Below are 27,203 nucleotides of genomic sequence, written 5' to 3'. Positions count from 1 at the left end.
GGTCACTCATCCTCGACCCTCGTAAACACCCCACCAAGCCTCTACGTCACCCCACCCAGCTCCCTGCAAACCCCCTCCTCCCTCCAGCAAACCAACACACCCTCGAAAAGCGATGCTCTCATGGCTCGCGGCAAGGGCCTTCGGGAGAAGGGAAAGGAGATTCAGAGCCGGCTTGCTGAGATACGGGAGCGACAGAAAGCCGGGGACAAGAGGAAGAAGGGGAGCGATGTTTGGGGTAGTATTGCGGATAAGGAGGAGTAGGGGATGAGGGATTGTAGTGGTGATGCTGCTGTTGGGTCTAGTTTAGCCTGGGCTGATGTTGGATTTGAGCATGTACCTATGCAGCTAGCCGGCCCTTTTTTAAGAGAAGGGAAGAAAAGCTTGTCAAGCATTTCATGGGTATTCTGATTCCTGTGAAGAGGTGTAATGCAAGACTACCATAATCACCAATACTTGAGTTAAAGAAATCTATTGTCATCGCACCTTGTCGTCGTTGTACTTTGGAAACAAAACCACATTTCCGTCATCAGCACATTCACACTCACAACCCCCCACATCAACGTTCCAATGTCATCACTAGTACCCACAACCCACAACCAACCTCATCATCTCCCTCCCGAACCATCCGCCCCTACCGCACCGGCTCATCCTGCCAACTTTCCATCCCCGTCCCCCAAAAAGAGCCGCCCCACCCTCGCCCCGTTTAGGCACGTCACTACCGCATGCGGCCTTATAAACGGGCCGTGCGGAACCAAAAGCGGTAATTCAGAGTTATTGAGTCAATCCGCTTCGGGTATAGAGCGGGGGGTAATAGGACCGATGTGGGGGTATGTGTGCCTTGGTCGTTATCTTGCTTGACCAAGGACGGAGGGAAGCAGGGAGACAGGGGAGAAAAAGTTGGCACTGTTTTCGATGGCTTTTTGGGGGGGAGAAGAGGGAAGTTGCTCTTTTGGGGATATTGAGGGCGTGGGCTGGTGGGGGATGGTGTGCCGGTTGGGACGGGGAGGTAGGGGAGGTGACGTGGGTTGGGAGAGTGTGTGTGTTCGTGGGATGTGGGTTAGGTGTAAGATGGTGCCCACGTGTTTACCGTAATAGTCTTCTCATACTTGAGTTTTCTGAGTTTCCGATTTTGTTCTCATAATGGATTCTTCTTGTTCAATTATGTGTGGAGTATGAATTTGAATAGAGAGTTATGCTTCATTCGCTATGCTGTAGTTCTATAAAACTTTGAGATACACAAAAGCCAACACGCACCTTGACGTGCGAAGTTATCTGCCTAATGCTTGCTTTATTCCTGAGCTTCTTGCTGATCAACGTTTGTACACAAAACTCTCCTGGTGGAGTGCGTTGATCATAGATGCCAAGGCCAACGTCTCCTGGTCCGCATCGGTCCGGCACCGGATTGCCGCCGGCAATGTCGCTGGTGATCGTCTCCTGATCCCGCAGTGATTGTACTGCTGTATGCAAAGAAGCAAGCCATGTGTTGATAGCCATGCAACGGCCTTGCGATATGTGGAGTCCTTGTCTGATGCTAGCACCTTGGGGGAGTCCTTTTCTTCGAGCCAACGGACCTCGACCAGTCAGCTTGCCTATACATCCGCGTAGGAATGGTTAGATGGATAGATCTGGAGTCATATAGCCCTAGACTTTCATCCAGGTTGCGGGCTGTCCAAACCTCCTCGGTATGCGCTGGCGAAGTCAAGTTGTCCCAATTGCCCGTTGATTTGGTCAATTTCCTTGTTCAAATCCTCCAGGTTCTGTGCCAAGCTGGACACCTCATCAAATCGTCTGTGTCTGGTTGCATCGGCGACCATTTCCGAAACCATGAACTTTTGTTCCTCGAGTACGATCAATCGTTCTCTGAGCTCCTTCTCCTCCGACTCCATTGCGGAAACTTCACTACTACTCACGACGCTGCCGGTGGAATGATTATTGTATTTGATAGAGGCCAGAGCACTGCCCCCGCTGGGCCGTCCCTGGGGCGCTGCATGCTTCAAAATCTTTGGCAGTGACCGCAATGGAAGCATGTGTAGGTTCAAAAAGCTGTAAGCTTGTTGGTAAACGGCCCTTTGTAGCTTCTGCTGTGTCGGCGAATCTGTGGGAAGATCTCGTATTCGTTTCGCAGCAACATCGAACTGGGCAAACCCATCCATGAGTCGCTTGCGTACTTTTGTGGCGTCTGTGAGTTGCTGCGGTGTAGGCGACTTGTCAGGGTCTTGGAGGGCTTGGAGGAGTTTGTGGAATCGAGGAAGCAGCAAGCGGATGCCTCTTTCGAACTGCGCAAGGTTCTCGTATGCGCGTTGATCTTTGGGCTTGTCGGCTAGCTCGCGCTCAAAGTCGCTTCTAGCGAACAAGGTATGCTGACAGTCTTTACACATGCGTACATCAATGTTGAGCTGCCCTGCGCCCTTTTCCGTATCTTGTGAGTCCGCAGCAACGTTTAGACCAATTTCCTTGGAGCACTCGGTCTTGGGGTCGCTGCACACAACGCGGCCGCACATGCGACAGTGAGATCTTCTGAAAGTATAGGTGGAGAATTCCTGCTGGCAAAAGGGGCAGTTGGAGACGCTCGCATCTTCTTCCCATGTGATGATGGATTGTTCTAGCGCTTTGCGATGGTTTTTATGCCCAGGCAGCGAGAACCAACTCCCTGCCATCGGAGTCTCTTCTACTGGTGGAGGGTTTGCGAGAAGCTGCGTCAACTTGGTAAGGCGCTTCTCCAGTCTGCTAACTTCCATTCGTTCCCTGTCGACCCGTTTCCGTCTGATGTTGGCGAATTCGTCAAAGTGGTCGCGCTCGACTCCGTGATGATCGTTGTAGCCGTCTCTTGACTTGTAGCATGTTTCGCACACTCGACACCACACCCCCCTTACGGGCTCGTGCTTCGCCTGGCGTGACAGCTTCATTTGATACATGGTGTGTTCCTCGCAAAACAGCCTTCCACACTGCCTGCAATTGACAGCTGATTGACTTCCGCCCAGGGCCATTTGTGAGGCTGTGATTGGTCTGGCACACAGCGGATCTGAACATACATCGCGGTATCCAAGCCTCTGCCAATGCGCTCGTGTGACTTCCTCCTCTGGGTCTCTGCGGACGGGAGCAGGATCGTGGGTGACGTAAGCAGTCGAACTGCTGGCCGAGTGGGATGGTTGGGGCGGTTTGGGAGCATCGTTTGATTCGAAGACGTCGAGACCTTTGAGCTTCTGGTTCAGGACGGCGAGTGGCTGGAAGCTCTTCGCCTTGTGCATCTGCGCCTCGAACCAGTTCTTGACTTCATCCTGCTCCTCTACAACCAGGTTTTGGTGGTTGTCGTCGAGATGCCTAATACATGTCAGGGCTAGCATATTGGATGTGTGTCGAGAAGCAGTACCGGTTCAGTTGTAGAAGGGTCACCTGCTACATCAGTTCACTGTACATGGTCAAGGCAGGTGCTATGAACCCACCATTTCCTCATTGCATATCGGACACACGAGCCGGTTGGAAGCACGCGCGGCGGCATTATCATTCGGGCCAATCAAGACTCTACTGGTGATGTCCTCCCTCGTCTCCGAAGTGCTTGCCGGACTGTTTGACGTCTGCGAGCTCAGCGACACGGAGCTTTCCGAGGGCGAGAGGAGGCTCGCATTGCGGCGGTGGATGGCTGCGGACTGCGGCGATGCAGCAGCGGGCGACAGATTTCTCCCGCTCCCCAGCACGCGGCCGCCACCCAGGGACCTGCGCGAGGCCATTTTCGGGAGTGTCGAGGAGCTGGAGAGTGGTGAATGTATGTACACATACACGAGCCAGGATGCATAACCTGGGGCGTGGGTCTCGCGCGAGCCGTCATGCGAGCCACGCTAAGGCGTCTTCCGCAGGGCTGCGCTGCGTATTGGAGACGGCTTATGATTGATTCTATTTCCGTGATTGCGTCAGATGAATTACTGCGCATCGTAGTCATGGACTTCGTCATGACATGATATGCGTCTCCAAATGAGGCTTTCTGCTTCTGCTTCCTGCTTCCTGCATGTGCGCCCGGCTTTCTCTACAGCGGCCTTGGCAATACCTCGGTATCTCTCAACCCTCATCTCACCTTCTCCGCCCTAGTGCTTTCTCCGCAACACTCTCCACAACATGAAAGGCCCTTACCCAGAGATACAAGGCGGCGGCTCCCTGATATTGGCATGGCAGATCCGGAATAAGCGGGTGCTTGTAGTCGGCGGCGGCGAGGTAAATTACACGTCTCTTGGGTGTTGCAAAGAGTATTGACGGTTGACAAAGATCTAGGTCGCCGCTGGTCGCATCGTGAATGTGTTGAATGCCGACGCCAAAATCACCCTCGTGTCTCCACGCGAAGGACTCAACGACGAAGTCGCGTACCGGATAGAGCAGGGTCAGGTCGATTATGTCGATCGCAAATTCGAGCCCTCTGACCTGGACGGCGTCGACATGGTCCTGACTGCCGTGGATGACCCGGAGGCCTCTTCGCAGATATACAAGCTGTGCAAGGAGAGGCGCATAGCCGCCAACATTGCCGACGTACCGCCCGAGTGCGACTTCTACTTTGGCAGTGTCCATCGCGACGGACCATTGCAGATCATGGTCAGCACAAACGGCAATGGTCCCAAGCTGGCCAACATTGTGAGGAGGCAGATAGCGGCTACTCTCCCATACAACATCGGGGCCGCAGTGCAAAGAGTTGGAATACTGCGCCGGAAGCTACGGAAGGTCGCCCCCAACATTGAAGAAGGCCCAAAGCGAATGCAATGGTGCGTCATATCGCGCTACCCTTCACCCATTTTTGCTGACTCAAGATAGGATGTCCAAAGTCTGCGAGCAATACTCCCTCGATGACCTCTGCTCCATGACCGAAGAAGACATGGAAATGCTTCTCGGTTTCTACAAGCCGGGCGCCGTTCCCACACTCGAAGAGGTCCGACTGCAAGAGCCAGATGGAGCGTATGACGGACCCTTTTTGATTTAATGACATATGGCACGGCGTTGGATAGAGGGCATATTGTGGTAGGTCCAAGTAGGAGTCGCGGCGACGCTAATTCTCCATGCATTTGTATATCGATTGTGTATTCTACTTTTCCCTCTTCTTTTTCCCATCACAACAATCGCGACATCAGCGGCCAATCAGGGTAACTTGGCCCGTGCGTTACCTTAGCACTTTCCTCCTTCTCCATGTTCAACATCACGACATCATTCTCCACTTCTTTTGCCCAATTGAAAACTTCAAACCTGAAACAGCATGCAACTTGCACAGCGCCCGCCGTACGAAACTGTTGACTTCAAGGCCCTTGCTAAAAGCGACAAGAACTTCAAACAACTATGGCAGCGCACGTTGGGCAAGTTGGACTTTCAAGATCCCGAGACCATCCAGACGCTATCGAAAGCGATTCTAAAGGTAGACTTTGGCCTTGAGCTGCATGTTCCCGGTGACCGTTTGTGTCCGCCTATACCCAATCGCTGGAACTACGTCGCGTGGTTGCAAGGCCTAATTGACTCCACATCACCAAACTACACGAGCAATTATGACCCAAACCGACAAATCCGTGGTCTGGATATCGGCACCGGCGCTTCTGCAATATACACTCTGCTTTGCTTGAAATCGCGCCCAAATTGGTCAATGTGTGCCACCGACATCGACAAGAAGAGCTTCGAGTCGGCTGCTCGCAACCTCGCCCTCAACACCCTCATGACACGAACCAAGCTACTCCAAACCACTGAACTAAACCCCCTCATCCCACTCGCAGCACTAGGCGTTGACCATCTCGACTTCACCATTTGCAACCCACCTTTCTTCAATGACGTGGCCGACATGCAATCCAGCCTCAAAGGCGAGGGCAAGAGCTGGAAACCCAATGCCGTATGTACAGGCTCCGAGAACGAAATGGTGTATCCAGGCGGCGATGTGGGCTTCGTAACTAAGATGGTCAATGAAAGTCTCGTGCTGCGGGAAAAAGTACAATGGTACACAAGTCTCTTTGGCAAACTAGACAGTGCCAAAGCCATTATTCGTCTCCTGAAGCACCACGGTATCAACAACTGGGCTGTCGGCGTTGTAGAAGTCGGTTCGAGTACAAAGCGCTGGATCGTTGCGTGGAGTTTCGGACATCTCAGACCGAATAACGTAAGTGTCATTGCTGGATTAAGCAAAAACATCATCTTTACTTAACATTCCAAACCAGAGTCACGCACGTATCGAGAAAATCGCAAACGAATACCTCCCCTTCCCTACATCCTACACAATCACCATTCCACCCGACGCAAACCCCCAAGATGCAAAACACACCATCAACACCCAGTTCTCCTCGCTGGACCTCATTTGGACCTGGGATCCCGCCACATCGACGGGTATCGGCCAAGCAAGCCAGAACGTGTGGCGGCGTGCGTACCGCAGAGACTATGAGAGGAAGCAAAAGGAGGGGCTGGTTGATATGAAGGGTGATTCGGAGAGGAAGGTTGAGATTGCTTTTCGGGTTATTGTGGTGGATTTGGCGAGGGAGGTTGTGCTGGAGTGGTTGGCAGGGACGGATCGGGTGTTGTGGGAGAGTGTTTGTGGATTGGTGCATCGGCATTTTAGGAAGGCGTGATGAGGAGGGCGTATAGTGTGCAGGTAGGTGCTGTATATTCTAAATCCCTTTTTGTTTTCATTTCCTGCAAAACGCCGTGGTAAGTAGGGCCCTAGCTATGTACCTAACCGAGGTGATGATGAGCGAAATACTCAATATAGCAGTTCCGTACTACCATGCCAATCCATCACACAATCTCACTAACCCCTAATCCTCCTCCTCCTCGGCAATGATCGGCCCATCCCAAAACATACTCTTGTCCATCTCCTCCGCCATACCCTTCGCCATAGGCGGCGCCTCAACATCCGGCTTCCTCCCCGCACAAAGCCCCTCATCCTGCACCTCTTCCCTCGCCGCATTCCTACCTCCCCTGCCACCTCTACCACCCCAAGCACTACCCCTACCACCACCCCTACCACCCCTCCCCATCATCTGTCCCATGTACCCCATGCCACCCTGTCCGTCCCGTGCCGCCCTGTTCTCGCGATGAAGTTGTCCACCGTGCAAGTCGCCCTTGAGCTCCTCCCTTTCGTTGACTTCGTCGGTCGTGTACTGGAACGTGTTCCAGGCGTGCACTGCGCTCTCCATGCCGCGGGGGGCGCGGCCGATGGGCGCGAGAACGGGGCCGTGGGTCATGAGTGCGACGTCGCGGTCGCCGATTGCGGCTACGTCTTGGTCGAAGCGGGCGCGGCCTAGGTCTGCGAGTTCGACTGAGTTGTGGTAGTATTTGGCGTTTTCGGAGGAGGTGGTGCCGTTCGTGCCGTTGGTGGGATTGGGGTTGGAAGACATTTTTCCGTGGTGTAGTGGAGATGTTGGAGTGTCTGTGTTTGTGCTTGTGCTTTTAGTTTTTGTCGTCTGTTTGACGGCTGTGTTAGTGACGGTGCTGGTGCGGGTATGGGGTGAGGGCAGAGAACGTACTGTACTGTGTGGAGAGGATAGAGTGACTGTCAAATCGAGAATTAAGGGAGAACAAGCTTTCGTAAGGTACTGAGCGTCCTTTAAATAGATTTGTAGGCGGGTTTTGAAGGTCCACAGGTGAGAAAGTGTTCGTCCTAGTTGGGTAAGAGCGTTGGGGTTGCAGCTTCCACTTTCACCTTTCACCGATATGCGAAATGTCCCTACGTGCTGCAGTCGTCATGCATAGTCAGCAACCGATTCTTGAGGGGATTTGAAATAAGGAACGGCTTAAGGATCATACCTCCTTCGTGTTGTGTCTATCGTGCAACCAAGTAATCTCCAGAACCAGTCGCGGAAGAGACAGCTATCAAGTCTAACTGTAATCAAGGTTTGCTAGATCATACGCATGTAATCTAATAACAGTGCTGTGAGAAAGGAAGGCAATGTGTGGCAGGGTCAGAAATGCAAAGCTACCTAGGTAGCGAAGATAAGCAGGCTCTTCATGGTAAAAACAGTACATAGGATCTAGACTGACAACTGAGAAAGCTGCATACTAATATCAATAAGTTAGTCAAAGCTGAAAAAACGTTGTAGTGTCATAACTTACATGCAGTCCTCTTCAACCTGATCCACAGACTTTGTGGCTGCCTCTTCATCCTCTGCAGCTCCATCGTCCCACTCCAGCGCTTTGCGCCACTCACCAGCCCGCTGTTGCTGAAGCCTCAAGTTCTCGACAAGCAAAGACTTCAGCCTCGCATGCTTCTCATGCAAACCCCATTCAACATCACTCACTCTCCTCGCGCTTTCCACGCTGCGCCCAGCCGGGTAAGCGTTGAAACCGCCACCATTCTCAACCCAGACTTGGAGAAGCCCAGAACAGAATATTTCTGCAATAGCTGCCTGATCTGGTTGGAAGATGAGGTAGATGATGAACTGATGCATGGTAAAGTGCTGCTCAAATATGCCTGTACGATGAAGATAGGTACATATATCCTCCACGAGGTTCATGATATAGTTGGAAGATTGATGCGCTCGGTGTTGTGCAAGTCGAGCGTGTGAGTCTTTGGAGTATCCACACTCACCAGGAGGGTATTTGAACGGCGTGTCGCGTAGTGATTCTGGTGTCTCGAGCCATCGTGCTTGGACACCATGACAGAAGCGTTGAAGGGCCTCCACACGTTTGGCTGAGCGATTGCATGTATGTAAGTACTTGCGATAGCCTTTTATGGATGCTTGTTTCGTTATGAAAGGGGGCGAAATGTTGTCTAGTTGCCATGCATGCTCCGACGCCTCTCCTTGTGCAAGGTAGTCGGCTACCATATCGCGGATAGTTAGGTAATGGTTGGCGCTGGGTGGCTTGCCATATCTATCGGTAAGGAATTGTGCATAGATGGAAGGCTGGCGGTACGCTCGGTCCAGAACAGCTGCATATTGTTTCTCAAAGTCAGTGTCCGACATCAGTCGACTTACGAGAGTTCCATCCACAGCTGCGGCGAAGACAGGAGGTGCCGAAGCGAGAATGAGCGCACATTCGCGCATATAAGACATTCGGTTTGTTGAATCAATCATGGTGCTATTGTTGTATTTGGAAATCTCATTTTCGAGTACCTCGGAGATCAGAGGCTGGTAATGCTGTTCATGTAGAAGATGCGCCCATCTCCGTCGTCGTTCATTTAGATTTTCTCTTAGAGGGATTAGATCTTTCAATACCCCGGATTCCTCTCCATGGATGTAGCTTCTAGCTCTTGTGGAAACCATTGATAGAAAAGAGTGCTTCGGGTAGCGAACGATAGCGTGTGTGCGAAAACCCCAGCGAACGATAGATTTGCGGCTGTTGAACATGTAACAGGATATATTTGAAATGAGGAAGTTAATGAGGATGCAGATTATGGACTTTTCATACCCAATTATTGTCACAAGTCGGCGTTGAAGATGCTATGACATGGCTTACAGTGACTTCTAGCCCTTGAAGGGTGGCATGTCCGAGCAGTACAGGTCACACTCTAGTATAAGGCGCAAAGAACTAACTGTGAGTCTATGCATGTGTGAATGGAGTTCATTACCCCAATCTCGGTGAAGATGCACGCTGGATGATAACGCCCATGACGGCGTTTGAACGCGTTAACGAAGAGGACATGCTAGTTGCTAACGGTAGATTGTTGAAAATATGGATAGTGGGAATTACATAAGATTTTGCGGGCGATGTTACCACGAGAGTGATGAGTTCGGTTGTGGGTCACGATGCCGCAAACGTCAAGGTGCTAGATGTGGCGTCTGTGGCTGGTGAGTGGCTAGTGTGATTGACTCAATGCTGCCCCTCCAAAACAGTTGATAGAGAGCGCCTCAGCTGCACACGAGTCCGTCGCTGCACAACATTAACAGGTAAGTCGCGATCTTGCACGCGTTTTCTTTTGCTCTACCCCGTCAGAAAAACCTGAGTGGATCATTTCGGTACCTTTTCGTCGTAGTAGTAGCAATCATAATCAGAGATGTCAAGTTCGTATACTAACATGACGCAGCCATGGCCGAACCGACAGCCCCAGCACCGCCCGCCGCAGAAGAGGAGAAGGGACCCTCAAAGCGTGCGCTCGAGAAGGCAGCTAAGAAAGCAGCTGCAAAAGCAAAGAAAGCAGAGCATGCGCTTCGTCCCAAAGAGCAGTCCAAACCTACCGCGAAGAGCGAGCCGACCAGTATCTTCTCTGAGGGATGGCTAAAGCGAATCTACGAGGAAAAGCCAGTCAAAGATGTGCGAACTCGATTCCCGCCCGAACCAAACGGCTTCCTGCACATTGGTCATGCAAAGGCTATTGCTGTTGACTTCGGCTTCGCAAAACATCACAACGGAAAGTGCTACCTGCGCTACGACGACACAAACCCAGAGAAAGAGGACGAGATATATTTCACTGCCATCCTGGATGTTGTCAAGTGGCTGGGCTTTGAGCCTTGGAAGATCACGTACAGCAGCGACAACTTCGACAAACTTTACGAGCTTGCTGAGCAACTTATCAACAAGGACGGCGCATATGTGTGCCACTGTTCGCGTATGTTATCCCATGTCTATATGTAAACACAAGACTAATCACTCCACAGGCGAGGAAATTAATAACCAGCGCGGCGGGCCCGACAATCGAGGCAAACGCTATGCTTGCGCACACCGCACTCGACCGATTGAAGAGTCCATCACTGAGTTCAGGGCCATGCGCGACGGGAAATATCAGGCTGGAGAGGCTTTTCTTCGTATGAAGCAGAAGTTGACGGACCCGGACGAAGGCAACCCCCAAATGTGGGACCTACCCGCTTACCGCGTCGTCAAGGAGAACCACCATCACAGGACAGGCGACAAGTGGAGAATCTATCCTACATATGACTTCACGCACTGCATATGCGATGCACTAGAAGGCATCACCCACTCTCTTTGTACAGTCGAGTTTCGCCAATCTCGCATTTCATACGACTGGCTATTGGAGCAACTGGACATGAAAGTGCCCAAGTCTGAGGAGAAGGGTCCCATGCAGAGAGAGTAAGTGATAAGGCTCTGAGTCACATCATTCAGTACTGACCATACACAGGTTTGGCCGTCTTAGCGTCGGTGGTACCATTCTCTCCAAGCGGCGCATCCTCCAGCTTGTTGAGGGTACAACTGTGGAAAAGAAAAATGCGGATGGCACAGTCGAGACAAGAAAAATAGCTCCCGCGGTACGAGGCTGGGATGATCCTCGCCTGTTCACCATGGTTGCCCTACGTCGTCGTGGTATCCCAGCCAAGGCTATGCTCAACTTTGTTGATGAGCTCGGCGTCACCGATGCGCTATCTGAGATTGAGCCTCCACGTTTCGAGGCCTCAATCCGAAAGCATCTAGAACGAACTGTACCTCGCCAGATGCTCGTTCTCGACCCGATCAAAGTCATCATTGAAGACTTCGCGGCCGAAGATGATCAGGAGGTGACAGTACCATATGATCCAAAGGGCACTATACCTGGTGAACGGAAAGTCAAGGTCGGTAACGCCGTCTATATAGATCGTAGCGACTTTAGGGAAGAGGACAGCGAGGACTACTTCCGTTTGGCGCCCAACAAAGCCGTCGGTCTCTACAACGTTCCGTTCGCGGTTCATGCGACTTCATTCACCAAGGGCGACGATGGCAAAGTCATAGAGATCAGGGCAGTCAAGGTCCCAGCGACGGAGAAGCCGAAAGCCTACATCCAATGGGTGGATGTGGCGACTGCTATTCCCGTTACCGCGCGTCTTTACAATTCGCTCTTCAAGACCGAATCGCCCAACACCCTAGACTGGAAGACGGGTGGCTGGGCAGATGACCTAAACCCCAATTCCGAAATTATTCATGATAACGCAGTCATCGAGAAGGGAATCAAGGGTCTTATCAGCGAGACCTCTTTGGAACTGAGTGGCTCGTCAGATGCATTGGTCCGCTTCCAGGCGCTACGAACAGCCTACTTCTGTGTCGATATCGAATCAACCGAGGACAAGATCGTACTCAACCAAATTGTGAGCTTGAGAGAAGACAAGGGAAAATAGATGAACAGAAATTTCATGTGCGTCTTATCGCCGGAGATGTGGTGTTCAGAGGCGTTTGCGCTAGGGTTGAAGCATGTAGAGTAGTATGATAGGAATATTGCGGATAACCCAAGCGTCGCACGAGGACGAGTATTACCCGTGAGGCTCTGCATGCTCTATTCCACTACGGTATGCACCCACCTACGTAACCAACCCTCTGCAACCTATCAACGGTGGTGCAACATCCAGCCCCAATCCTATTTCCCTGCACATTTTACCAGAATAACGTGGAACATTCCGGGGATGCGGTTATTACGAGCTTGACACGGCTACGGGTGCTGACGCAGCAAGAACCATGTCGACTGACCCGCTCCAATGCCGCCCGACCTTCCGTCATTCACAGGATCACAATATCACAAAATGTGGCATTGCACGGCCCTGATGGATCCTCATACGTCAGTGGAGCACCTGTTCGGCGCTGATCGCAAGATGGAAGGTATACGCGAAAAGTTCCCCAATCGCAGAACTTTCGTCCGCTTCTGCCCCGCTGCCGTAATCAATGCAACCATTATATAATCGGCATCTGCCTTTGATATCGTCAATTTCTATGATCGGGTTCGCACGAACTAGATCCCGGAGGTCTGTCTTTCTTCGGCCGACGAGGCGACTACTATTTGCATAGGATTAATGATGATAGACAAGCAGCTCAAGTGTTGTACCTGATATATAGCTAACAATGTATGTTTAGATAACTCTACAGTCGAACTTGGATGAAACAGAAACATTCATCATGAGCAATGCTTCGGATACCCCATGTGATGATCTTCAATATTTGCAACATGATGCATCATCGTCATCAGATCGCCAATCAGAGATTGTGGATGCAGCCACGAGCAGAAAACGCGAGTATGAGTTCTTTGTGACTACGGGAGAGCCACAGCAACCGAATGGCACGGAACGAGGCATGATCCGTCGATTAGTTATGCGCAACTTCTTCGATACCAAAGCAAGTACGCCACCAAGCAATGCATCAGAGCATCGCTCAGCAAGCACAGCCATGTCGGAGAAGCAGTTGAAGAACCGATTCAGATTGTTGAAGCCAACCAATGAAAAGAAAGGAACGAAGAGCAGGGAGTCAGAACAAGACAGTCAAAAGGGCATAGCTAAAGGGAAACGACCTCGAGCACCAAGGACTACTTCGAGCACAACCAAGGTATCTTCCCATTCGGGTGACGGAAAGAGTAGGAGAAATTCTACGGACCGAACGGGGAGCAGTAGCAGCAACAGGATACCTTATGGATCGGAAGCCAATGGAACCATGTTAAGCGTCGATCCCGGTGCCCATCGGATGGACCCTTTCGATGTGTTGCCAGTACCCGGAACGCCAGAATTGGATATGCTTTTCAGACTATGTACGTATCGCTCTCAAATTTGAAATCGAATCACGCATGGTACATATCTGGAGGTAAATTGTCGACACTAACAACAGCCGCAGACAAAGGCGCACCCAAGAACAATGCTGTCGCTGTCGACGCCAAGAGTACATGGAACTCATTCGTTCTCCATGACCCTGGTTTGCTACATGCTACACTCGCGGGCTGGGCGTTGTATGGCATGCTAGTCGAAGGAATCAGCGCCTTGCGTGTGTGCAAACTCAATCATAAGAGCGAGGCCATCAAAACAATCAACAATAGACTTGCAAGCTCAGGAGGGAAGATCTCGGACGAAGTAGTTGGTACGGTTTTAACACTGGCAAGTTTCGAGGTGGGCCTATTTAATCGTGTCCCAAATCGTAGCTCGTATGCTAACTATGTCAGAATCTCACTGGCGAATATGATGCAGCTCAGCTTCATATCTCGGCATTGAAGCGCATGATTCACGAACGAGGTGGATTGCTGGCTTTTGGACACAACGACGGCTTGTTACGTGGCATTATATGGTAAGCTCATACTTAATGGGTCTATCACCCACTTGCTAATTGGAATACTACCAGGATAGACTTCCATACCGCTGCAGCTTTTCGAACACCTCCTTCCTTCCAGCATGTACACCTTGACCTGGACATACCCCCATTTCCCGAGGACCTACTGGAAGAGGCAGTGGGCACATCTCCAACTAGTTTGCTCCGACTATCCACCGCCGCCGTCGACTGTTTCAACATCTTCTACCAACTACATCGACTGGCTTTGGCGGCTTCATCACATTGGTTTGGACGGGTTGCACGCCTCACATTGAGTAATGTGCTCTATGAAACACAGTTCATCATTCTCTCGGTACCAGACTACTCGCGCGTATTTCTAGAATTCGACCGAGACGCCGATGAGGAGCATCGCAATGACTTTATGCATCGCAGACACCAAGCAGATGCAGCAAGTGTGGTCGAAGGGCTCCTTGCAGCGATGTTGATCTACGTGTATGCGGTCCTTCGAGGATTACCATTGAAAGCAAATATCTTCAGCATCCTTCTGAATCGACTGCGCGCCGCAATAGATCGCCCCAACTCTTCTGCACGAGAAGTGTGGGAACGCGAACATAACCTCAACATGCTAGTCTGGGCGCTGGTGGTGGCTTGTTCTGTGATCCCCAGTGCAGATGCGGCTTGGTGGATCATTCAGCTTTCTGAGTTATGTGAGGCCATGAGCTTGAACAGCCAGGCTGAACTAGAAGATACAATGCGGCATGTCGCATGGACAGACATTTTCTTCCATGGTAAAATGGACAAAATTTGGGCGGAAATGATGCGAATGAGACGACCAGAGCCTTACAACGAGTCGCTAATGCAGCTCTCTACGAGTTCTGGATATGCTGGAGCGCTAGAAACTCAAGCCTCAAGTAGCGGTAATGACTGGACGTCTGACGAGAGAGGGTACAGTGGGCAGATAGATTTTGAGGACGGGAGATGGAAAGTGGATAATTGGTATGTGTAGTGCATATAGATGAAAACCATGATGCTGGTATGTGATGTTTGCGGACAAGATATGGAACTGATGTTGGCGCTAGTCCCCATCGGACCCTCCTGCTGTGAATGTTCCAAGGTTCCGCCACACGTGGGGCAAGGATGCGGCGCACGGTTACGCGATGGCGAGGCTTGGTGGGCATACTTATTATTCCAGGACTGCGTTCATCTGGACACGACAACCACAACTATGGCGCCGCTTGTCGACAGCCCCCAGATCAAGCAGGCCAGCCTGCACAATCCGCTGCCGTTGCAGCTGCACACATATATCTGGCCATTCTTAATAGTATGGCCGGCCTTCTCCGCAATCTACTTCTCGCCGTCGCGCTATGAACAGTATATTCAGTCTTCGGAATGGACCTTCGTTTGGGTGGCCAGCATCACCACCTTCCAGTCGCTATTCTGGCTGATGACGCATTGGAATGTCAACCTTAAGAGCGCATTCACCACAACGGCAGCCAGCGATGTGCGCTCGGCACAGCTTATCAAGGTGCAGCCGATCAAGAACGCGGGTGCCGCTGAGATAGTCAAGTTGGTGCGCGACAATGTGGGCGGAAAGCCAAATCTGTCCTTTTTGTTCCAGAAGCGCCGCTTTCTCTACGATGCCGACAAGGGCTCCTTTGCTCCGCTCTCCTACGCCCTCGATACCGAACCGAAGCCGCTGCTCAAGACATTCCAGCAGACACAGGGTCTTACCACGCCCGCTGAGATTGAGCGCCTCACGCAGCACTATGGCGACAACGCATTCGATATTCCCGTCCCGACCTTTACCGAATTGTTCAAGGAACATGCCGTCGCGCCCTTCTTCGTCTTCCAGGTCTTCTGTGTTGGGTTGTGGATGCTGGATGAATACTGGTACTACTCGCTGTTCACACTGTTCATGCTTGTCGTTTTCGAGAGCACTGTCGTGTGGCAAAGGCAAAGAACGCTGAACGAGTTCCGTGGCATGAGCATCAAGCCATACGAGATTCTGGTATACAGGCAGAAGAAATGGCAGGAGATTATGAGCGATAAGCTGCTTCCCGGTGATGTCGTCAGTGCAGGCAGGACAAAGGAAGACTCTGGTGTCGCATGCGATATGCTTCTGCTCGAAGGCTCGGCCATTGTCAACGAGGCTATGTTGTCGGGAGAGAGTACCCCAGTGCTCAAGGAATCGGTACAACTGCGCCCTGGCGATGCCCGCATCGAGCCCGAGGGTCTGGACAAGAACTCGTTCCTCTGGGGAGGCACCAAGGTTTTACAGGTATCGCATGGTAATGACGCCGAGGAAGATGGTGGCACCGTTTCAAGGCTTTCGTCTGGAGTTCCACCACCTCCGGACAAGGGCGCCGTCGCTGTTGTAATCAAGACTGGTTTCGAGACCAACCAGGGCAGCCTTGTCCGCACTATGATCTTCGCCACTGAGCGCGTCTCCGCAAACAACGTCGAGGCCCTCTTCTTCATCCTCTTCCTTACCGTCTTCGCCGTCGCTGCCTCATGGTACGTCTGGCAGGAGGGTGTCAGACTGGATCGCCAACGTAACAAGCTTCTCCTCGACTGTGTCCTCATCGTCACCAGCGTTGTTCCTCCTGAGCTTCCCATGGAGCTTAGCTTGGCCGTCAACACGTCTCTTGCAGCCCTAAGCAAGTACGCCATCTTCTGTACCGAGCCCTTCCGTATTCCATTTGCCGGGCAAGTCGACGTAGCTTGCTTTGACAAGACTGGTACATTGACTGGAGAAGATCTGGTCGTAGATGGCATTGCTGGTCTATCTCTAGGAGAAAGCGGAGCTACAATTGCACCTGACGGTGCGCATACTGACCTTACGAAGCTTACTGACGTCGGCACTGAGACAACTCTCGTGCTTGCTGCCGCTCACGCCCTAGTCAAGTTGGACGACGGAGAGACCGTTGGAGAACCCATGGAAAAGGCAACCCTTCAGTCACTGAACTGGAAGCTTGGAGCAAAAGACACTCTTCAGGCCACTTCGACTACCGCCAAGTCCCACGCTGAGCTTGTTCACATTCGTCGTCGTTTCCAATTTTCCTCTGCCCTCAAACGCCAAAGTTCTGTCGCCACCATCATCGTGAACAACAATAAGACGGGACGTAAGGTTAGGAGTACAATTGCTGCGGTCAAGGGTGCGCCCGAGACCATCCGCAAGATGTTGGTCAACACCCCGCCACACTACGAGGAGACTTTCAAGCACTTTACGCGTAACGGTGGTCGCGTGCTCGCTCTCGCGTACAAGTTCCTTTCTGAAGAAGGTGAATGGGGCCAGAACCGTATCAACGACCTCAAGCGCGAGCAAGTCGAATCTGAGCTACACTTTGCCGGTTTCCTCGTCCTCCAGTGCCCGCTGAAGCCCGACGCCATCGAAGCCGTCCGCGCTTTGAACGAATCTAGCCATCGTGTAGTCATGATCACTGGAGACAATCCATTGACCGCCGTCCATGTTGCTAAGCAAGTCGAGATTGTCGACCGCGACTGTTACATCCTTGATGCACCCGAGAACGACGAGACTGGCGAGAAGCTCGTGTGGCGTAGCGTTGATGACAAAGTTAGCATCCCTGTTGACCCCACCAAGCCCTTGGATTCTGAGATCTTGAAGACCAAGGATATCTGTCTTACTGGGTACGCACTTGCCAAATTCACTGATCAGCCCGGATGGAAGCAGATTCTGCGATACACCTGGGTCTACGCTCGTGTATCACCGAAGCAGAAGGAAGAGATTCTCCTTGGCCTAAAGGACTGCGGTTACACAACGCTCATGGCTGGTGACGGTACCAATGATGTTGGTGCTCTGAAGCAGGCCCATATTGGTGTTGCTCTGCTCAACGGTACTCGTGAAGATCTCGACAAGATTGGTGAGCACTTCCGCAACACACAAATGAAGAACGTCTACGAGAAGCAATGCAACCTCATGCAGCGCTTCAACCAACCTCAACCACCGGTACCTATTGTGATTGCGCACTTGTACCCACCAGGCCCGGCCAACCCGCACTATGAAAAGGCTATGGAGGCTCAAGCGAAGAAGAAGGGTCTTCTCCCTGCAGCCAACGGTATCGCTAACGGAACCGACTCTAACGGTACACTGGTAGAACAGAAGCCTGGCCAGGCTCAGACCCAACAGGCTGCTGCCAACTTCGCTCAGCAAATGCAGGAGAAGATGATGGCTCAAGAGATGGAAGAGTTGGCTGGCGAGCCTCCGACTATCAAGCTCGGTGACGCCTCAGTCGCTGCGCCTTTTACCTCGAAGCTTGCCAATGTCGTCGCTATTCCCAACATCATTCGCCAAGGTCGCTGCACACTCGTCGCTACGATTCAAATGTACAAGATTCTTGCGCTCAACTGCTTGATCTCTGCATACAGTTTGTCAGTCCTTTACCTTGATGGTATCAAATTCGGTGACGGTCAAGTCACCATCTCCGGAATGATGATGAGCGTTTGTTTCCTCTCCATCTCGCGCGCGAAGACAGTCGAAGCCCTCTCCAAAGAACGCCCGCAACACAACATCTTCAACACTTACATTATCGGTTCCGTACTAGGACAATTTGCTATCCACATCGTCACTCTCATCTACGTATCCCAGTACGTTCAGCGCGTTGAGCCCAAGGACCCCAACCCAGATCTAGAAAAGGAATTTGAACCTTCGCTGCTCAACTCGGCAATCTACCTGCTTCAGCTCATCCAGCAAATCTCCACCTTCGCCATCAACTACCAAGGCCGTCCCTTCCGCGAGTCCATCCGCGAGAACAAGGGCATGTACTGGGGTCTCATCTCCGTCTCCGGTGTCGCCTTCTCCTGCGCCACGGAATTCATCCCTGAGCTCAACCAAAAACTCAAGCTCGTTCCTTTTACCTCCGACTTCAAGTTCATGATTACTAGTATCATGGCCTTTGACTTTGTAGCCTGCTACGTTATTGAAAAGAGCCTCAAGTTCTTCTTCTCGGATAACAAGCCAAAGGATATCGCCATCAGGCGGCCGGATCAGTTGGAGCGCGAGAACGAGCGGAAGCGGAAGGAGGAGTTGGATGCGCAGAGGAAGAAGAATGAAGAGATGGTTGCTATGGCAAGGGAGAAGGGGTTGGTGAAATAATTAGATTAGAGAGTGTAGGGTGAGGAGGTAGATGTGAGGGAATTGTGTGTTTATTGAAACTTATAGACGGTTGATTTGGGGTTGTGGAATATGATTATTTCTCTACTCTGACTTTTGGTGTTTGCTAATGTTGGTTCATGGTCTTGTTCTGACGGCTTTTTTCGAGTGGTGAAGCATAGAGGTCATGAACAACATGATCGAAAACGTGCCTGGCTTTTAAACTATGATATTCATGTCCGCCTTTCCACCGCACAGACCTCCCGGAAACGTATATAAAGCCTTCTTCTTACCGTCTCTTTCTTTCCTTACTTCCTTCCTCCATCACACTAGAAGCCTTTCTTCCTCTTTTCTAAAAGCGACAAATCGAACAGCCATGGGTGTCTGTTCTTTGAACCATGAAATTGAATAGTAGAAAATGCCCGCAGCTTCTACCTCTATGTTTTTAAAACTCTTGCAGATACTGGGACGTGTGTCTCTGCTTTCTGGAGTATCATGTTGAAACTTGAAATATATTTGCTTCTCCTCTCCTTTTTCTAAAATATCGTACCAAAAAGCAAACCATGTGCTCTCGTGCTCTGGACTGGAGTGTTAAACATTGAAAAACTACTACAGATCCTCTATACGTCTTTCTAAACACATTCCTACTCATGTGATGTGTTTCTGCTCTTTGGAGTATGAAATCCCAAAGACAAGACTTGATGTGCTGTTCCTCTCTTCTTCGCCTCTCTAAACTTCAACAGCACCATTTCCATATGTCGGTTCTTCGGACTTACATGTTGAAATCAGAACAAACTTACCGCTCCTCTTTTTCCTTTTCTAAGATAGTTACAATTCGATGCGATGTCTCTTCGTTCGCTGGACCAGAGTATTAAAAATCAAAACACAGCTGCAGCTCCTCCTTTCCTCTTTCTCCAAAATATTTCAACAGCAAGCACTTGTGTCTCTATTCTCTGAAATATCGTATCAGAAAAATTACAATACATTTGCAGCTCTTCTATTCCTTTTTTAGAGATGCTTGAAAAGAAGCTCATATGTCTTCGTTCTCCGGATTTACGTGTTAAACATCGAAAGCCAATTTTTCTCTTCTCTTTTCTGAAATCCCTTAATAGTGACCCTATGGGTTTGCTTTCTTCGGACTTTGTGCTGAGAATCCACACGATGAGTTTTCATGGAAGTGCTCTGCCCCTAGAGTTACGACACCGGATGCTAAGACATTGTGCTCCATCTTTGCAGTGCGTTGAGCGCGGGGCGCTAAAAGATGATTTATAAAGTACTCACTATATTTTCGAATGCTGTCTATAGGCATTACTGGCTATCTAGCAGATTAAAGCTTTAGAAATACCGCTTCCAAAAACGATAGAAACTCGTCAAATGACTGGGAGTATCTCCTTTCTGGCCTATGGCTGATATGTTGATCTGGCTGTGAAGAAACATGGTTAGTTCGTCAAGCGTGTTTCTGTTCTGCGCTGATTTGAAATGCTGAAAGTCCTGAAGTATGTGTTCCTGGGTGTTTTTCCACTTGACCGCTTGTAAAACAGAAACTTGATTATTTAAAATTGTGTAGGTGTTGGAAGGTCTATAGCACTAGTGCTGAAAGGAAATAACGATAACTAGGAATGCATTCTGTTCGGTGATGGTGATTCATTGTCTACGAACATAGCTGCTACGAAGGTATACCTAAGCTCTGCGCAAGGTGGGCCGAAGTCGGGCCGAAGTGTCCAGCAGCCGACGTCTCTACCGATACTCACGATCCGACACTGGAAGTCTTTTCTTTCTGGGTAGCTAGTAACTCTGCTTGTATCGGTAGTGACAGTATGTGTTGATGGTAACTGTGTGTAGCATCAACCATCAAAGCTTGTCGGCCTCTGCACCCATCCCTCTACTCGGACTGTCAGCTTATTGCCGTCAATAAAGCGTTCAAGAGCGCGGTTTGGCGATGCCTTGGTGAAGGCGTCTGCAGGATTGTCTTCACCATTGATCCAGCGGATCTCCGTGATCTCGCGACGCTCATATGATTGGCGCAGCGCCATGATGTCAATCATGAGACGCTTTTCCTTCGTCGTCCCAAGCTTTACTAGGCACTCGTACAAGGAGTACGAGTCTGTACAGATAACCAAGGGAATTGCAGGTAGTCTAAGTCGTTCTGTAACTATCCTCAGCGTGGTTGCAACTGCAATGCCTATGTCAAAGCCGTTGACCATGCCGTAGATCTCTGAGGCCAGTACGCTCCGTGTGATGCGCTTGCATTTTGTAGAGCTGTAGTGGATCACGTTGCCCTGTATTGTGAAGGTGTTGACGTCAATAGACTCGTTGACGAGCATAAGGACAAAGCCTAGCTGTGAGCTGAGGTCCTTGTTGTTGGCAAAGGAGCCATCCACAAAGACCATCAACTTGGCCTCCATAAGATTGACAGTGACGTAGTGCAGGCCACGATCGAGATTCTCCATCTGCCATTTCAGGCGTTTGTTGAGTGCCTTGATGTCCTCGTCTGATGGTTGCTGAGCTTGAGCAGCGACGGACAGGTCAAATGACGCCTCTGGTTGGCATGTTGATGCGATGTACGCTCCGCGGGCGCGCTGCTCGGTGTACTGTTGCGCGCGGTCGGGTGCCCTGATATCCACAAGCCTGATCCTTCCTCCTTGTCCTTTCTGCCTAAGGGTCAAGACTCTGCTGGCGTCCATCGTGAGTGTACATCCATTGAAGTCTAACTGCACTTCTGGTGTCAGCCTTGCTTTTGGCTTTGACCTGAACTCTGCCTTCTGGATCTTCTTCTCTTCACGTGACGAGAACGCTGGTGTCCCGAGCATGAGAGTGTCGTCTGTCTGCATGCCAACGATGCCGAAGATGCCTGCGTCGTCTCTGTTCGTGATCAATAGGCATGGGTCGTACGTCGATGTTGCCATGTCCAGTTCCTTGCAATGGTGTCCGTGATACGTTGTCCACCAGTGGACTCCTGCCTCAGCGATTCCATACAGCGGCTTGATCACATGGAGTAGCGTGCCTTCTGGATATCGATGGACTAGCTCAGTAGGAAGATGTGCGAGTATCGTCCTCTTCAGGGTTGTCTGCGCCTGGGGATACGCCTGCGTAATGTCACGGAGCTCGATGTTCATTCCGCGTTGTACCATCTCGGGCGCCAGCGACATAATCAGGCGCTGGCTACATCGCTGTATGGTTGGAGATTGCGTCAGAATAGTCTCCTTGCCGTGGTCCTGGTAGCCTTGGATAACTAGGCGGGATTTCTCATAGGGCTTGGTTGTCTTTCCCTTGACCTCACGTACTAGGCGTGACTTGAAGATCCGGATCTTGCTGTGTAGCCTCTCGTCGTATTGCTCAAATTTAAAGACTCCACGACCTACGAGGTCGCTGATCTCTTGGTCATCAGACGCTTCAAAGGGGGCGCCTGAGGTTGTGATCACTCCATCGTTACGTAGCTTGATAGCTAGCTCAAGATCGTCCTGCTCCTTCTTGGTGATGTACGCGTGCGCCTTCCGCTTGTTCTTTGACCCTGGAGGGCGGCCTCTCCTGCGTGGTTGCACTGCCGGTGGTACTGCTACCGGCTCATGCGGCTCATTCGGCGCGTGTGGCGCATCGGGGTCGCTCCAAAGGTGGTCTGGTCTGTAGTATGGCTTGACGACAGTGGATCTGAATGTCGTTGGACCATTGACCATGTCAACAGTGACGTTGTGGCCATCTGTACTGGCGATCTTGTACGGGCCATTCCAGCCATCGCTCTCTCTCCATACTAAGACTTCGCTCTGGAGTGGGAGCGCGAGCATGTCTGCAGTGGCTGGTCCATTGCGGGTGTTCAAGGCGTCTGCAACTTGGTGCTCTGCCGTGATCTTGCGTAGGGCTTTCGTCGCCTTTTGAATAGCCTCGCTGCGCTTGACCATTGACGGGGATGGCGGTGACTCTGCAGTCATTCGTGGGTACGCTCCAAAGACCAGTAGCGTCGGGACTAGTCCATCGGGGCCAGCAGTATCGTTGACAGCCTTCACAGCCATCTGGAGAATCGCGTCGTCGGACATAGTGTCAGTGAGTTCTGCATAGAGTATGTCCCATGCGCGGCGTAGAGGTGCATGGTACCTCTCAGTTTTGCCGATAGACCAGTGCGCCTCCGTAGGTACTTGCTTGCATGTGACTCCCATGATCTTTGCTTCTGCGCGGAACTCTGTGCTTGCAAAGTTAGTGCCTGCGTCATGCGTGATAATGTCTGGTGGTCCTTGATACGTGTCGATCCATAGTATCCGCAGTGCTTGCCATGTTTCTTTAGCTGAGATAGCGCTAAGGAACCTCGCGCCTTGAAACGCTGTTGAGGAATCGACCACATGCAGTACAGGTTTGTTGCTCAGGTACATCACATCCACCAGGATCTCATAGTTGAAGTGGTGATCATCCTTGAGAGTGAATTTGAATCGGCGCGGTGCGGAGCTGTGGAGCTGGCAGTGGTGGCAGAACTTAGTGACTTCTTCTAGGGTTCTTTCTTCGAAGTCGTTATGGCCAGCATCCTTTAAGAGCTTAACAAGTCGCGTGACAGCTGGGTGTCCAAATCGTCGATGGAGCCGTCGCAACTCTGTCTCTGTCAGGAACACAGTTGCTCTCTCTCTTTTGTTCAGATGGAACCAAGGATGTCCCCATTTGCGAATTACAGGGATGTGTACGTCACCCTGGACTAGCTCATCTGTGGTGTTGTTAAAGTAGACCTTTAACCTGTCCATGTCTGCAAGGCACAATAAGAATGGTGTAGGTGCGTCAAGCACCTCAAAGTTGATCGTCCCAATGTCTGTAGAGACCTGTGCAGTGCCAATAGATGATGTAGCCTCGCCCTTGCCGAATTTGATAGATGCCTTTCCTGCTGTAGACGTATCCATCCTAACTGTAGGATCTTCCCTTGTGAGTGCAAGGTACTGCTCCTTGCCAACTGTGGATACGTTGGCAGCGCCTGTATCCGGTAGGATCCCTTGGTACACAGATCTTGTGTAGCGGTCTTCAAGCAGGAACTGTGACGCTGGCGCTGATGGCGCGTCTTGGCGGTATACGTCGTCGCCAGAGATGTGGTGCAAGAACGCCTGATCTGCAAGGCATTGCTCCGTGAAAAACTGCTGTTCAAGGTATGCTTCCGCGACGTCGTCATCGTCGTCATCCTCGCAGTCTTCCTCCTCTCTCCAGCCTCTCTGATTGTACTGGCTAGTGTGCTCGATCCCTTCGTATTCTGCAAGATGTACGGAGAAGTCCTTGGGGGGCTGTGTACCTGTAAAGTATAGCGTAGAGAAGAACTGTGTACGGGCAGCCTTGCGCTCTTCGTCTGTGTGGTTGGTAGACCAGCATCCTTCCTTCTGGCAAACAAAGCATTTCTTCCTCCAGCGAGGCTTAAATCCTCGTCCGTTGTCGTCGCGCTGCTCGCCTCCTCGATATGCTCCTCTAGATCCGCCTCTGAATCCTCCTCCACCTCGAGATCCACCTCGGATTCTTCCATTGCCGTTGTATCGGCGATCTAAGTAGTATTGGTCCTCTGTGACCATCTGGGTAGTGTGTTGCCGTGCAAGGTGTGTCTCAACTGCAGAACGTAGGTCTGAGAAGAGTCCTTCACAGATTGTGGCTGGTTTGAACAGTGCCATCTCAAGCTCTGGTACTCCTCGGCAGGCATTGATGACAGTGGTACGTAGGGCATCCTCGCCCTCAAAGTTCTTGCCAAGGGCACGCTGGCATAGCTGCAGCTTGTCAAGCAGGATCTGCAGAACCTCGTGTAGTCCCTTGTCGGGGTTCTCTGTGCGGGTGCGAGCGAAGGTTGTAGTCGTCCAGTCTGTGTAGTAGTGCTGGTGATGGACGTCATGGTCGAAGTGGTTTTTGATTGCCATGTACGCATCAGCAAAGCTGTCATCTCTCTCTACAACCTGTATGTAGAATGTCTCTGCACGCCCGGTAAGGATACGGGGAAACACTGCGTGAAACTGCTCTTCTTGGATATCTACCTGCCAGCAGATGCTGAAGAAGATCTTGATCTTATCGTCTAGGAGATCGTACGCATTCCCTGTATACTTGTTGCTATTGTCCCATAGCTTAGAGAACTGCGTGATCGTATTAGCGTCGAGTCGATCGTTGCGGGACCATCGCGGCGGTAGCGTCTTGTACGGGTCGTATGGTAGTTCGGGTGGTCTGTTAGGGACGCGGTTCGTTGGCTGTTGTGGAAATGGCGTGACTTCGCGATATGCAGTCGCTGGCGGCCGTGTCTGTAGTTGCGCACGCCCTTGTTGCGGCTGCGCGGCCTGCTCCCACAGTTGTCGATGCTGAGGCCCTTCCAGCGTACCGCTCATGTGTAGCGGCTGTTGTGGCTCTATTGTTTGGGAACGGCTCTGGACGCCTTGTCTCACTCTATACTGCTCTTGTTGCTCGCCCTGCGACGGTCGTTGTAATTGCGACGGCTGTGGTACTTGCGGTGGCTGTTGTAATTGCGGCGGTTGTTGTAATTGCGGCGGTTGTTGTACTTGCGGTGGTTGTTGTACAGCTGGATAGACTGTGTGCTGAGTGTCCTGTTGGCGTTTATTGCTCTGCTGGCGCTGGTACGCTTCGGACTGTTGGTCGAATTTCATGGCTCGAAACTCTGCTGGTTCCCATTCAAGAGTATTCTCTATACCTAGAATGTTGTAGAGAGAGTCCGCCACCCTGGCGTGATTGTTGCCAGTGTATACTCCCGGTGTCGTAGCACACTCTTAAGAGACCTTAGTGTACCACGCTCAACCTTGCTAAATAGCTCCTTCGTCCATCCTTCAAAGTCCCATTTGTAGTCAATGAAGAGGTCATCGTCCCAGGCCATTGACACATTGTAGTCGTGGATAGCTTTAGCGACCCACGTTGTTGCGTGTGTCTCATTTGCGTCCGCCGGTGCGGGTACACCCCAGAGAGCTGTATTGATGACCTTGAGTGCAACTGTGTATGGACAGTTTTCCATAAGTTGTTCCGCGGTAAATTTGGCCCATGGTGAGTCTGAGAGGTGTTCTGATTGCTCATTCTGTAGTTGATTCTGAGCTTCAGCAGAGTCTGCAGAGCTTATTTCGCTTTGGTTATCCGCCATCTTGCTAGCGGGTGTTGACGCGTTGTCGGTGTTGTTGTCTCGCTGGTTGGTCGTGCCAGCGCTTGTTGTTGTACGTGATCGGATCGTCCGGAGACGCTCGTACGGTTGAGTTGTATTGCGTTGCTGACGCGCTCTGTGTTCGCGGATTAAGCTAAACCAGCAGCTGTAGAGGGAGGTTAAGAGTGCTTCGTGTTATCTCTGCCTCGCTCTGTTCTTAGCACAGAATCTTCTCCCGGGAGTATAACGTCGTGCGTCAGGGAGTTCGTCGAAGATGCGGTCTGTCTCTTCTACCTTGCTGTCTGTGATCGCCTTAAGCAATCACTGATCAGTGTTGGAAGGTCTATAGCACTAGTGCTGAAAGGAAATAACGATAACTAGGAATGCATTCTGTTCGGTGATGGTGATTCATTGTCTACGAACATAGCTGCTACGAAGGTATACCTAAGCTCTGCGCAAGGTGGGCCGAAGTCGGGCCGAAGTGTCCAGCAGCCGACGTCTCTACCGATACTCACGATCCGACAGTAGGGGAATTCAATCAGAAAGACAGATGCTGTACTACAGTACTTCTCATGCAAGGAACCGTGAGGCTAGACTGCCACAGCGCCACGCGACTTAGCAACACGACACCAAATGCGGATCTCGTTAGTCATAACGCGGGGCAAGCGCCAACTCCACATGCAAGCCCGTTATCCCCTTCCAGCTTCGGCGCACGGCGCATTACCACAAGGCGCAGGGGCCTGATGACGAGCATGACTTTTTGTATCGAGTATCGTTCAGTTTGCTGCAAACCGCACACAGTTGAAATCGTTACTGGGATGGCATTTGGTCGTCGTTGGCGCACACGTAATACAGCAACAGTCACCGCGACAGGAACATCCTTTGCAGGGGGGAGTGGTCCGAGCGGTGAGCGAAGCAAAGAGGGGCTTGGCGGGCAAAAGGGCAGAAGTGCAATTACGAGGATTACGCGAGAGTAAGACGACCAAGGGGAGGGAAACGAATGCGCATTCCCGTTTCCTTCATCTTCATCTTCATCTTCATCTCTTCGTCGCTTCCCTGTGAGTGAGAGGAAAGCAGCGGCGCCGGTTGAGCGACAAGGAAAAACACACGGCCGGGTTTGGGATCGTGTGTCAC

General features: G+C 51.3%; 12 protein-coding genes across 12 annotated transcripts; 6 read left to right on the top strand and 6 right to left on the bottom strand.

Moving 5' to 3' along the window:
* Positions 1 to 120: 120 nt before the first annotated feature.
* Positions 121 to 261, top strand: PtrM4_121650 (uncharacterized protein; the record flags this gene model as incomplete). Its single annotated transcript, XM_066108482.1, has 1 exon — positions 121 to 261. One exon carries the CDS (start codon positions 121 to 123, stop codon positions 259 to 261), a length of 141 nt encoding a protein of 46 aa, XP_065961667.1.
* Positions 262 to 1,649: 1,388 nt separating this feature from the next.
* Positions 1,650 to 3,728, bottom strand: PtrM4_121640 (FYVE multi-domain protein; the record flags this gene model as incomplete). The annotated part of the gene is made up of 4 exons (XM_066108481.1): positions 1,650 to 2,888; positions 3,033 to 3,321; positions 3,371 to 3,393; positions 3,444 to 3,728. The coding sequence occupies 4 exons, from the start codon at positions 3,726 to 3,728 to the stop codon at positions 1,650 to 1,652; spliced, it is 1,836 nt and encodes a 611-aa protein (XP_065961666.1).
* Positions 3,729 to 4,110: 382 nt separating this feature from the next.
* On the top strand, positions 4,111 to 4,960 carry PtrM4_121630 (CysG, Siroheme synthase (precorrin-2 oxidase-ferrochelatase domain); the record flags this gene model as incomplete). Its single annotated transcript, XM_001935421.2, has 3 exons — positions 4,111 to 4,206; positions 4,264 to 4,745; positions 4,795 to 4,960. 3 exons carry the CDS (start codon positions 4,111 to 4,113, stop codon positions 4,958 to 4,960), a joined length of 744 nt encoding a protein of 247 aa, XP_001935456.2.
* Positions 4,961 to 5,230: 270 nt separating this feature from the next.
* PtrM4_121620 (SAM-dependent methyltransferase) lies at positions 5,231 to 6,575 on the top strand (the record flags this gene model as incomplete). Its single annotated transcript, XM_066108480.1, has 2 exons — positions 5,231 to 6,112; positions 6,171 to 6,575. The coding sequence occupies 2 exons, from the start codon at positions 5,231 to 5,233 to the stop codon at positions 6,573 to 6,575; spliced, it is 1,287 nt and encodes a 428-aa protein (XP_065961665.1).
* A 186-nt stretch (positions 6,576 to 6,761) lies between these two features.
* On the bottom strand, positions 6,762 to 7,343 carry PtrM4_121610 (Amelogenin multi-domain protein; the record flags this gene model as incomplete). The annotated part of the gene is made up of 1 exon (XM_066108479.1): positions 6,762 to 7,343. The coding sequence occupies one exon, from the start codon at positions 7,341 to 7,343 to the stop codon at positions 6,762 to 6,764; it is 582 nt and encodes a 193-aa protein (XP_065961664.1).
* Positions 7,344 to 7,976: 633 nt separating this feature from the next.
* Positions 7,977 to 9,020, bottom strand: PtrM4_121600 (uncharacterized protein; the record flags this gene model as incomplete). The annotated part of the gene is made up of 2 exons (XM_066108478.1): positions 7,977 to 8,004; positions 8,059 to 9,020. 2 exons carry the CDS (start codon positions 9,018 to 9,020, stop codon positions 7,977 to 7,979), a joined length of 990 nt encoding a protein of 329 aa, XP_065961663.1.
* A 952-nt stretch (positions 9,021 to 9,972) lies between these two features.
* Positions 9,973 to 11,987, top strand: PtrM4_121590 (GlnS, Glutamyl- and glutaminyl-tRNA synthetase; the record flags this gene model as incomplete). The annotated part of the gene is made up of 3 exons (XM_001935419.2): positions 9,973 to 10,492; positions 10,542 to 10,971; positions 11,021 to 11,987. The coding sequence occupies 3 exons, from the start codon at positions 9,973 to 9,975 to the stop codon at positions 11,985 to 11,987; spliced, it is 1,917 nt and encodes a 638-aa protein (XP_001935454.2).
* A 769-nt stretch (positions 11,988 to 12,756) lies between these two features.
* Positions 12,757 to 14,893, top strand: PtrM4_121580 (uncharacterized protein; the record flags this gene model as incomplete). Its single annotated transcript, XM_001935418.1, has 4 exons — positions 12,757 to 13,378; positions 13,462 to 13,730; positions 13,784 to 13,905; positions 13,960 to 14,893. 4 exons carry the CDS (start codon positions 12,757 to 12,759, stop codon positions 14,891 to 14,893), a joined length of 1,947 nt encoding a protein of 648 aa, XP_001935453.1.
* Positions 14,894 to 15,112: 219 nt separating this feature from the next.
* On the top strand, positions 15,113 to 19,000 carry PtrM4_121570 (uncharacterized protein; the record flags this gene model as incomplete). The annotated part of the gene is made up of 1 exon (XM_001935417.1): positions 15,113 to 19,000. One exon carries the CDS (start codon positions 15,113 to 15,115, stop codon positions 18,998 to 19,000), a length of 3,888 nt encoding a protein of 1,295 aa, XP_001935452.1.
* Positions 19,001 to 20,841: 1,841 nt separating this feature from the next.
* PtrM4_121560 (uncharacterized protein) lies at positions 20,842 to 23,871 on the bottom strand (the record flags this gene model as incomplete). The annotated part of the gene is made up of 1 exon (XM_066108477.1): positions 20,842 to 23,871. One exon carries the CDS (start codon positions 23,869 to 23,871, stop codon positions 20,842 to 20,844), a length of 3,030 nt encoding a protein of 1,009 aa, XP_065961662.1.
* Positions 23,872 to 24,187: 316 nt separating this feature from the next.
* PtrM4_121550 (uncharacterized protein) lies at positions 24,188 to 25,590 on the bottom strand (the record flags this gene model as incomplete). Its single annotated transcript, XM_066108476.1, has 2 exons — positions 24,188 to 24,243; positions 24,285 to 25,590. The coding sequence occupies 2 exons, from the start codon at positions 25,588 to 25,590 to the stop codon at positions 24,188 to 24,190; spliced, it is 1,362 nt and encodes a 453-aa protein (XP_065961661.1).
* A 44-nt stretch (positions 25,591 to 25,634) lies between these two features.
* PtrM4_121540 (uncharacterized protein) lies at positions 25,635 to 26,072 on the bottom strand (the record flags this gene model as incomplete). The annotated part of the gene is made up of 1 exon (XM_066108475.1): positions 25,635 to 26,072. The coding sequence occupies one exon, from the start codon at positions 26,070 to 26,072 to the stop codon at positions 25,635 to 25,637; it is 438 nt and encodes a 145-aa protein (XP_065961660.1).
* Between the last annotated feature and the right edge of the window lie 1,131 nt (positions 26,073 to 27,203).

Source organism: Pyrenophora tritici-repentis, chromosome 6 (genome assembly GCF_003171515.1).
Source record: "Pyrenophora tritici-repentis strain M4 chromosome 6, whole genome shotgun sequence".
Lineage (NCBI taxonomy): Eukaryota > Fungi > Ascomycota > Dothideomycetes > Pleosporales > Pleosporaceae > Pyrenophora > Pyrenophora tritici-repentis.
The sequence above is the reverse complement of the archived record's forward strand: the minus strand, read 5'-3'. Positions and strand labels throughout refer to the sequence as shown.